The following is an 11,559-nucleotide window of genomic DNA, read 5'->3' on the forward strand; positions in this document are numbered from 1 at the left end:
GGCGAGATCTCTCCTATATTGCCAAAGCCTACCATGTCTATCACGTAGCGAAAAGCAGTGATGACGAGCTCGTTGCGGGGACTTTCGCCGTTGAAACATTCCTTCTCCACTTCTTCCCAAGAAGCGTGGGTACGGGAACAATTTTGTAAAGAGTGGTAGCTGAACATCTTCACGTACTGATGACGCGAGCGCGGTGCGCGCTGCCTTTATAGAGATAAACGCGCGCGCGCGCAAAGAACGGAGAATGAAAGCGAAACTGAAAAGCCACCCGTCGCCGCTAGGAGCGCGCGCGCAGCAGCAGAGAGCCGAAACCGAAAACACCCGCGGCCGGCGCAGGGGGCGCTAGGAGCGCGCGCGCGCGCATGCGCGGACGGGTGGAGCAGAGGGCGCGCGCGCATCCATAGCGGCCGCTGCGCGTCGCCTCTCTCAGTTTCTCTCGGACCGTCGCGGAAGACGGACGTGCGCTCCGCGCGCTCGCTCAGTTGCTGGCTGCCTCTCGTAGAGAGCAGACGTATGTTCTCCGCGCTCGCTCAGTTTCTGCCTGGAAGTTGCCGCGGGGGAAAAGGTGAGTGATTTGACGCGCTCCTTTTCTCGTATGTTTGCCGTGTTTAGCGGTGACCGCGCTCGTGTTAAGCCTTTTCTCGCATGTTTAGACTTGTTTTGCGGTGTCCAAGCCTGTTGACGCATGTTTAGCGATGTGTGGTTCCCGCCTTGTGTTAGCTGCGTAGTGTTGGGGTTAGGCCTAAGCGATCGCCCCCTGTAAGCCTCTTTCCTCGTATGTTTGCCGTGTTTAGCGGTGACCGCGCTCGTGTTAAGCCTTTTCTCGCATGTTTAGCGATGTGTGGTTCCCGCCTTGTGTTAGCTGCGTAGTGTTGAGGTTAGGCCTAAGCGATCGTCCCCGTAAGCCTTTTTCCCCGATGTGTACTGTTTTCTGTTTAGCAGTAGCGGTTAGACCTTTTCTCTCGCATGCCTAGACTTGCTTGGCAGTGCTGTCATTTTTACCTGCCGCTAGTATCTTGTTCTGTCTTTCTCGTCTAGAGCTATGATGGTGGCGCCATCTGGTGTGATGCCTTGCAACTAAGTGGCCACCTGTCGTCGATCTCTGCAACTGCTGGGTGCAAACTACCAACATGGCGGGTGCTGGTCACTCGGGTGTTGCGGAGCGGCTTCTTCGCCGCGGCATCGTTGATTTTCGAATAAATTGTTTCTCTCCACTCTATTTCTATCTTTTTATTTTATTTTCTGCCTATTATTTTTCTTTTTTATGGACTCTCATGGTGCACAACGCTCAGCTGGTCTGGACACGAGTTAGACTTTCCCCAATTAGTGTGGTGGCTCCCTGGAGGGTGCTGATTAATGTGGGGGGTCCCAATTAGCTCTAATTGCTAATTAAATCGTGTTCAGGACAGTTGAGCGTTGTGCACCGTGAGAGTCCAGTACTTACTACTAGCGTGGAGTACAAAAGAAAGGGGACAGCCGGTCGTACATCCTACGTAATTTCCATCGGACGCGACAGACCACCTGCAACGGAGACTAGGTACAACGGAGACTAGGTACGAGGTACAACACTTCCACAAATCGAATCCCCGCTTTATGAAAGCCGTAAGCTGTACTCACGGAGAACAGATACGAATAACGCACTCTGTCAAAGGCTTTTGCCCGGTCGAACGAGGCTAACACCGTTGTTAGCTCTCTCAGGTTTAACTGCTGGATGGGGTCAGGAAAGGTCATCCTATGGAGGACCGATCACCTGCCGAGAATCGAACTGGCTTGCCATGGGTGCAAGACCACCTCCAACTGCGGCGAGACACGTATGAGAAGTGTCCTGGCTCGATTTCAAGTGTAAAGTTCTTGTATTTTTCACTCACGGAAGAAGAGGAAGTCGAAAGTGGTACGGGGCGCTACGCATCCGCCTCCTGCTTATTGTTGTATTGTAGACTGATTAGATGAGTCGTTTACTCTATCCTTATCGTCTCCTCCTCCGTATTGCCAACTGTAGAATGGGACAAGAGAAAGCTTGTCCATATCAGATTGTTGTCGTCTTCCGTCTCCTGTTCAGAAAATTTTATTTAAGAAATATTCTACAAGTTGTCGTATTGCCAACTGTCGGATGGGACAAGCGAAAGCTTGCCCACAAGTTATAAGGTGTGTATTGTCATCACGCAAGATAACTACCTATGGAGGTAGCCTCTTTTACACAAACTCTATCTTACATACCAGATAACAACGCTCCAAAGGGAGATTGCTTTTTGTACGTGCCATACCCTGCGAACAATCCTGAAACTCCGGAAGAATCGCTACGGGGGAGCAGTATCCAGTACAGTACAGTGCAGTTATAAGGGTGTGTATTGTCATCAAGCAAGATAACTACCTATGGAGGTAGCCTCTTTTACACAAACTCTATCTTACATACCAGATAACAACGCTCCAAAGGGAGATTGCTTTTTGTACGTGCCATACCCTGCGAACAATCCTGAAACTCCGGAAGAGTGGCTACGGGGGAGCAGTACAGTCCTAGTGGGCCTACTAGAACTTGATATGCCACTCACCTTGATCATAATCAAAGAGCCGAGTCGCTGTAAGCCAGCGGCGACAGAACTCCACAGACCCAAGTAATGACTGCTCACGGGCAATATGTGCACGCAGCCCGGCTCTCACTGCCTGAAAAATAGCCATGCTCCCAACATCTGGGCCACCAAAGGACAGCCGGCATCGGCGAATCCAAATTTGGAAGTTAATTTCCGAAATCAGCAATGCTAGTTGCTTTCGCTCTGCGCGTGCGACCGGCAACGGCTCCAGGTACCTTACGGTGGCCCAATCAACTGCTGGGAGCCCAAATATTTGCGCCGCCCTACTCCATAGTAAAAGTGGAATATGGCATCGCAAAAAACAATGTTCTGCTGTCTCAGACATGCCACAAGACGGACAACCGTCGGTCCGACATATCCGAAAACGGTGCAAACGTTCACGCAGTGGGAGGACACCATGGGCCAGCTTCCACTGGAGACTAGCGCGCCGTGCATCAAGCCAGCCAGCAGTGATACGCCGCCAGGCGAATTTCGTTGGCACCGCTGGCCTTGCGGGACCCGGTCGCATTTCCCTGTAGGCGGCGTAGAAATCACGGACGCTCCACAAGGAAATGTCTTCATCTGGGCATTCGACACGCAAGCGCCGCACGACAGCAACACAAGCACACAAATAAGGAGGGAGTACTTCCGCCCTGGGGCGAAGCCCGGGACTTTCGAGGAACCACCTGGTGGCGTATCCTAGGAAATACTGCACTAATGCGCAGGCCGGGTGCTCTGATGCACGGAGCGCCTCAAAGAGAATACGCGATTGAAGCGCCAAGCACCTTTCTGGCACAGCTGGTACTCCCAAGCCACCCAGATCACGGCTTCCGTGGAGTTGAGACCTACAGACCCATTCAACGGATCCGCCCCACAGGAAGCGGAACGGGTGTCGTGTGATAGCTGACCTAGACTGTGAATAGACCGCTGGCGGGGATGAAACAGCCGCTAAAAACCACAAGCGACTGTAATACCATGCTGCTAACAGCCGTGCCCGGAATGTGATCGGCAATTCAACAAACTTAAGTTCTCGCAGCACAGCACTACAGCGGCTGAATACTCGAGGCCAGTTGACAGCTGAGACCCCTCCACTGTCAAAAACAACTCCTAGGATTTAACCTGAGGTCTTACAGGAACTTGAAATGGTGCAGCACAGGTTGGCTGAACATTTAAAAAAAGAGCGACACTTTTGGACCTATTCAATCTTGCCCCAGAAACTGTACCGTAGTCTTCGAACGCTTTCAACACTGGCTCTAGGGAACTCTCGCGCGGTAGTATGACGGAGACATCATCAGCGTACGCAAACACAGGCGGTGGGCATCTATTAGGTAGCCGTAGGATAACTGAGAGAGAACACAGCCTCCCGAGGAGAGGGTTGATGGCAAGGGCATACAAGGCGGGGGAGAGAGGGCATCCTTGTCGGACAAACGTAAACGTGTCGTCAAACGAAGACGATAGACCACCAGCTACGGAAACGACACTTTTTGCGCCTTTGTATAGCACCTCAACGAAGCGCACCCAACCATCGGCGGAACCATATGCCCTCAGTGTTGAAAATAAGTACATGTGGCGCACACGATCGAGTGCCTTCGACTGATCGAAGGAAGCCACCACTGCTGCTGTGCGTGAACACATTATCCAATGGATGGCATCACGTAGCGCAATCCTGTGGAGGTCTGACGACCTGCCAGGGACAGAACACGCCTGGCACGGGTGTAGCACCTTTTCTAAGTGCGGCGAAACACGCAAAAGAAGTGCCTTGGCTAAGATGTTGTAGTCGCATGCCACTAGAGTGATAGGCCGGTATGCATCCGGATCTCGTTTTCTGGACGGGTCCTTGCACAAGAGGACAACAACTCCACTCTGCATGCTAGAACATAACATTCCTCGGGACAAGCATACATTAAACACCCGAGTCAAGGAGTTACCAATTACCCGCCAGAAACGTTTGTAGAACTCAACTGGGAGGCCATCAACGCCGGGACACTTTCCGTTCGGCATTGAGGAGACAGCTGCTAGAATCTCTTGTTGCGTGAGCGGCCCTGAGCCTACATGCTCTATCTTTTGCTCCGGCAACGGGCACTCTCGGCTGATAACGGGCTCGTCGGGTGATGACTCCTCGTAAAGGGCCGCGCAATGCTCACGCATCGCTGCTTGAATGTCATCAGGCTCGGTTAGAAGTCAGCCGTCAGCTGACCGAAGCTCGGATATACTCGAGCCCGGATTTCCTGCCACATAGCGCCGCAATAACATGCGGGAGCAATAAGCTTCCCGACACCAGCGCTCGACGTTTCTTTGCGCTACGAACTTGCGCCAAGAGTGCATACAAAGAGACGCAAGGCGCCTTTGCACATCCTCTATCTCAGAGGCAGTATCATGGCTGCGAGAGCCAGGGTGGCGAAGAATAGCTAATACCTGCCTGAGTGCATCTCTACACTGTCGATGTTCACGCGCACGCTGTCCCCCCCAAGACCGAAGACGGTGTGCTGCTCCCTGCTTCAAAGCCTCCCAGTGATCTGGCCCAAAATCGGGTGCGGAACACTGTTCCGATAGCCAATCTTGCATATCACTTCTAATTGGATCCTCGAGCAAGGACACGTTCAGCCGCCAAAAACAACAACCAGATTGAAAATTTAGCAGGCCAGGTAGGGACAAAAGAACGCCGTGATGATCTGTAAGATCCCCAGCAGGTCGGGTCGCACAACTAGAGATGAAGTCTACCAAGCCTGGCGAGACATAAAATCTGTCTAGTCGGCTGTGATGGCCACGTGTGTTAACCCAGGTGAACTCATATGCGTTACCATGCACGTGGGACCAAGTATCAATTAAACCAATCGAGTTCACCAGGCGCTCCAGCTCTCATCATCCAGGTGTGTATTGTCATCAAGCAGGAGAGCTACCTATCGAGGTCATCATCCAGGTCATCGGGACATTGTTAGTGCGACGACTGCCGCAAACGCTGTGTTTCAGCCTGCCCACTGCTACATATTATCAGTGCTAGTTATCCAACTTTGCCGGTGCGGTGGAAGCTTAAGAATAAAAGTGTTCGCCTCTCACGCCACTTAGCGGTGCGCAATGAAGACGCCGTTGTACTTTTGAGAACTGAAATAACTGTTGATCGTGGTGTACCCTGAAAAAATGAACTTCACCACATAGCACGCACGCAGCCAACCATCATGCCCAATGACATCGCTCTTTCCCCTGATTTGCTGAAAACGGGGGCGTGCGCTTTTTTTTTTACTTGATGACAACACGCCATTTTTTGCACAAAAGGCTTAAACGAACCAGGAGCGAGTTGATTGTGACAGCGTACAGTACAGATTTTTTGCATAAAACATGGCGTAGGCCGTTCGTTTTTCATCAAATCAACCGAAACAACGTCGACATACAGGATGGTGGTGGTGGTGGAAGTGACGTTCCTTTAGGAAGAGACGCCTGCAGCAGTCTGCCTGCTCAGAATAGTGGCAGCAGTTACATTTCCAAGGGAGGGGGGAGGGGACGAAGAGATTAAGCTAACACTTAGGAAAGAGGAAGGAGAGGGAATGGAAGGAAGATTGGGGTTGTCGAAATAGATACAAGGACCTGATTTGGACCTGGTTTCGCACACGCTCTTCAGAAACTCCTCAAGCCTTACATTCCACTGCCTGCCTGACATGTAGGAACCCGTACAAACTCCTCTTCAAAGGGCAGACGTCATCTCAATTTCCTTCATGAAACATGTCTGGTAAAAGCTCTGGAAATTGAGCTCTGGAGCCTGGTATTCAAAAAACACTCTAGGCGGACGCCCTTGTAACTTCCGGTTATGTACGAAATACGCGTTCCTCCACCTCGGAGGGCGGCAGGTGCAAGACCTCATAGGTCTGCGTCCTGCTGTTATGCCTATTGATATCTATGATTCACCTACACACTCGTTGGCCAAACTCTCAAACAGACGTTGCTGCACCCACAATTTATGTTGCAGAGCGGCATATCGCGAACACGTTGTAGGTAGCTTGCTATAGGATGAAGAAATCACTGCAATGTTAAAGACATGCACTGGCTTGTTCTGGGGCCGTGTTTAGTTATGTATTCCCTTGTCACAAACCAATGGGCTCTATGCACCACCCTAACTCCGAACAGGCCCTTTTATGCGTTCAGGCCCAATTACTTTTCCACTACTGGAAAGAAGATGGCATTGGCAGGAAGTAGTGGTGTATCTCGTAAATTTGGCTGCAAAGTTGAGCACAAAAGTAGACAACATCATCATCACCAGCAAACATTCCTCCCGATTTTCAAGGCTGGATTATTGGGCTGCCAACGAGTGTGTCGGTGAATCATTGATATCAATAGGCATAACAGAAGGCAGACCTATTGATCCTTGCTCAATAATCTGTAATTATCACTGCATATAGACCTTGTCGCGTTACTCTCAAACCACCAGTCTGTGTGCGCTCTGTAACCTCGTTCCCAGCGACGACACAACAGGGGTGGACTGCAAAAATCGCTCTTCCCATTGGGATGAATACTGGTGGTCGCCGTCTTTAATGACACTAATGAGTATGATCGATAAAAACGTACCATTCCCTATAACTAGTCATCTGGGCAACATCTGAGTAGCGTATCAATGTTCGAAACATCACGGAAAAAGAAGACTGCTTGCTTCCGCGTGCGATATGCACACTTGTTCACGTGAGGATATCTTTTCTACACAGGTTCCCGAGCGGGAGAAAATGAAAGGACATGAAATAAACACGAACGGACACGAAAATGAACGAAAACACACACGGGAAAATGAAGGAACTCGGCAAACGGCAGTCCAGATGTGCACAGTTCCTATGACTACCACGGGGTGGCAGCACTAATGGCGGCGCCCATTCGTTGAATCGCGTTTTTGTGTATACCTACAAACTAGGGCATGAAGGGGTAATGCTGGCCCCGAAATTGATTGCGGTGGAGACACACAGCACAGGTCACCGTCACCCCTGGTGCACCGCCTAGAGAAGGTGGTAAAGCTTACACCCACTTAAGCCACCCACCCACTTTGTTACTATACCATGTGATGAGAAATACACTCTTTCTTGTCAATGCGTATCTTTAACAAATAAAAATATGCTGTCTCCTGATGAAAAGGTAGCCAATCTGCAAACCGGTACGTTTCGTGTTCAATCCATTCCCAACAGACGCAGATTCCGTTCTTCAAGCTGCTTCAGTCGAGGCAAGCAACAATATTTCAGTTAAATCAGATAACTTTTATGCCAGCAAAGCTATTGGCAGCGCGCGCAAGGCGGCAGGGACCTCCACATCTCTTTACTTTTTTTCTTTTCTTCTTAGCTGTGTGCGACCTCCGAACGAATGATATTCAAACCCCTCAAGGACAAGGAAGAAGATCCTCAGTTCCTCGCGCAGGCCACAAATGATTCCAATTGTGCGTATTACCGTAGAAGGTTTCCCTTGCGTTAAGTCACCTTAAGAGGTGCATGCTTGGCCGTAAAATTTCGTGATATCTCGAAGCTAGCTTTTGGTCATGAACTCTGCTATGTACCTGTATCAATACCAGATGCTGGTGATGTTCTCCGAGTTATCGAGGTTCTTTGATGGTGGATCTTCACCGACACCGACAAAAGTAAACAAAGGCTCCCTCCGCTGTACACGACGACTTGTCATTTTCTCACTACTGCGTATTCTATTCGCTACCGATTCGGCACGTAAAACCATACGGGCGTCTGCATACTGCTCCTATACACACTCCACAGGCCCCAGCGTAATTAATTTCGTCTTGATGGGGCTCGCGAATGACATTCACCAGCGAGGGAGCTTGCTTATCTCAATGCAAAAATACTCCAAAAGCTGGGAGACGACATAACTGGACAAAAAGGTAGAGAACTGCAACTTAACATAACAAAATAACAAGTTTTACTCAGTCGTTTCGTCCGTCATGGGACGGACATCATCAGTGCCAAACTGAATGAGAGATTATACAACCGGCCGCTATTTAAGGAGATGGGAGTATTGTTCGGGAAGGGGGCCACGGTTTTTGTTACAAACCGAGGCTGCACAAATGATGAGGATGATGTTGCAAAGCCAGGATGCCCCTTGAGGCCTATTGTCTCGTTCGTTGGGTCACCGACATACAACCTATCCAAATACTTGGTGGAACTCATAGCTCCGGTCACCGGTAACAACAGCCTGACGGGTCGCAATTCAAAGGAGTTTGTACAGTTGATCCGGACGCAAGTTCTCAACGAAAATGAGGTTATCCTTTGATGTGGTGTGTCTGTTCACCAACGTTTCTAAGGGTCTTGCGGTACAGGTGGCGGAGGCACGACTACGCCAGGACAGAAGCATGCCAACTCGAACATCGCTCACAGCTGAAGAGGTGGTTATTCTTTTGCGGTTTTGCCTCAGTCAGACGCACTTCAATTTCAACGGCAGGACTTACCAGCAGATCGAAGGTTGTCCCATGAGTAGCCCCGTGTCAATCACTTTAGCTAATCTTGTCAAGGAGCTTATTGAAGAAACCGCCATGGAACGATTTTGCCATCCGGTCAAGTTCTATCGCCGCTACGTCGGCGACACGTTCGTGATTCTCAACAGTGACCACGTTGGTGACTTCCACTCGGTTCTAAACAGCATTGCGCCATCGATCAATTTCACTTACGAGACGGAACAAAATGGCAAGCTTCCTTTCTTGGATGTGTGTGCGCGCCGATGTAGCTCGGGAGATATTCAAACATGTGTCTATCGAAAGCGTTGTGATACCGGCGGTTTCCTTGGGTTTGACTCACATCGCCCCACGGAGCACAAATGGAGTGTGGTACGAACGTTATTTCATCGATCTGAACAGTTATCATCCTGCACTGAGTTACAAGCTCCTGAGGACGCGACGATCACCGATTATCTGGACAAACGTGGCTACCCACGCAGGTTTATCGAGGACAGTCGCAAGCGCATGCAAACATCTGGACCGCGCGACGGGAACCGCACCCGCCAGGCACGTGTTGTCATCCCCTATGTCGAAGGCGTTTCTCAATCTATCCGCCGGGCTTCGCTTCCGTTGGATATCAGGACTACGTTAAAACAGCATGTTAAACTTCGAAGTGTCATATCGAAACCGAAGGACCCCGTCCCGCCGGAAGACCAGTCTGGAGTAGTCTACAAAGTACAATGCCAAGACTGTGACACGTGCTACTTTGGCGACACAGGCAGAAAACGGAATACTCGTTTCAAGGAACACAAACGGGACATAAAGAGCAAGACCCACGCCACACGGTTTAGCTTACAGAGCATTGGTTGAACACGGGACATTATTTCGACTTTGACAACGCGGTGACCTTTGCTCGCGAGCAAAGATGGGGACCCACGAAGCTTCTAGAGTCGTGGCGCATACGCGGTGACCCCTCGGTTTGTAACAAAAACCGTGGCCCCTTCCTGAACAATACTCCCATCTCCTTAAATAGCGACCGGTTGTATAATCTCTCATTCAGTTTGGGATGATGTCCGTCGCGTGACGGACGAAACGTCTGTTCTCTACTTTTTTGTCCAGTTATCTCAATGCGCCGCATCATCGTTCGTTTCATCGACGTCTTCTTTCTGTCGCACACCGATGTCTGTCCACTCCGCTTTGAAACACCGTTCATTCAGTTTTCGACATTTCAGCGCACAACCACTGCGTACTCTTCGTTGGGTAACGAACACCACCACGCCAAACAAATATGCACTGTGCTTCCTTCCCAAGTAAGCAAGCAAGAAAGCATACAAGACGTCCTCTGCCGTCCGCACAGCGGCACAGGCCAACAGAAAACAGCCGCTCCCTTCCACGTGTACCTCTTCACTCTCCACCAATCAGCTGCATCCTTTTCCTCCCTGCGCTCTGCTCTTTAGCAGATCCAAATACGCCCCCGCGTGGGCCCTGTCTTTGAATGCGAGGCCGACAAACGGATCGTCGGGACAGTACCGTTTGTGGGGCAGATTTGTTTAAAAATCAAATTTGTTATCTCCTCCTCTACAGCCTTTCTCCATTCGGTTCCGTCAGGCGCTGACAGTGTTTCTTCTATAATTCTTGGATCTAGCACGAAATCGCTTATTTTTACTGCAAAGCACGAATAACTTTGTTTGAGCTTGGTGGCTAGCAGCTCGGAACGCCTGGGCAGCGCTGACTGCGGACCATGTTGAGGGCATGGGCGAGTGACGACGTCAACAGTTGGAGGGCACACGTCTGCAGTCGCTGGCACAACCTCCGGCGGTTCCACTAGCGCTTTCGTTAGGTTTTTACCGTCAATGCTATCACAATCCAAGTGTAAACTCACGGCACTCTCGCTGAGTCCAGGTTTACAAGGTGGGGCCAGCGTGTCGTTTATGCCCTTACACTGAAAGCAATTTTTGACAAAGAAAACACCACGGCTGACGAAGAAACTGTCGTTTTCTCTGTCCGCCAAGTTGTACCCTTTTACGCACTCGGGGTACGCGGCGAACAAACATTCTACTGTCTTTGGGTTCAGTTTGGATGGTCGACGCTGCTTCTTTATGGCCCAGGGATCTGCATCCATATGCCCTTATGTGGCCGCTACGGGATTCTTTGCCAAACCACAGCTGGTCTGGCACCAGCCCACCCACCGAGCTGGAGGAACGCGTATTTCGTACATAGCCGGAAGTTACAAGGATGCCCGCCCAGAGTGTTTTGGGAATACCAGACTCTGTTTCCAGAGCTTTTACCAGACATGTTCCATGAAGGAAATAGAGATGACGTCTGCCCTTTGAAGAGGAGTTTGTACGGGTTACGTCAGTCATGCAGGCAGTGGAATGTGAGGCTTGGGGAGTTACTGAAGAGCGCGGGCGTAACCAGGTCCAAAGCGGATCCCTGTATCTGTTTCGACAACCCGCATTTTCCTTCTATCCCCTGTCATTCCTCTTTCCTTTGTCCTAAGTGTTAGCTTAATCTCTTCGTCCCCACCCCCTCCCTTGGAAATGTAACTGCCGCCTCTATTCTGAGCAGGCAGACTGCTGTAGACTTATT

The 11,559-nt window shown here is 50.4% G+C and overlaps 1 protein-coding gene and 1 long non-coding RNA gene across 2 annotated transcripts; both read left to right on the plus strand.

The window, feature by feature from the left end:
* The first annotated feature begins 401 nt into the window (after positions 1–401).
* Positions 402–1,219, plus strand: LOC135399485 (uncharacterized). Its single transcript, XR_010424300.1, has 2 exons — positions 402–565; positions 1,039–1,219. It is a non-coding gene; the product is annotated as an uncharacterized LOC135399485 (long non-coding RNA).
* Positions 1,220–8,793: 7,574 nt separating this feature from the next.
* On the plus strand, positions 8,794–9,840 carry LOC135400400 (uncharacterized). The gene has a single exon (XM_064632242.1). The coding sequence runs from the start codon at positions 8,794–8,796 to the stop codon at positions 9,838–9,840; it is 1,047 nt and encodes a 348-aa protein (XP_064488312.1).
* The last annotated feature ends 1,719 nt before the right edge of the window (positions 9,841–11,559 follow it).

Source organism: Ornithodoros turicata, chromosome 7, assembly GCF_037126465.1.
Source record: "Ornithodoros turicata isolate Travis chromosome 7, ASM3712646v1, whole genome shotgun sequence".
In the NCBI taxonomy this organism is placed as follows: Eukaryota; Metazoa; Arthropoda; class Arachnida; order Ixodida; family Argasidae; genus Ornithodoros; species Ornithodoros turicata.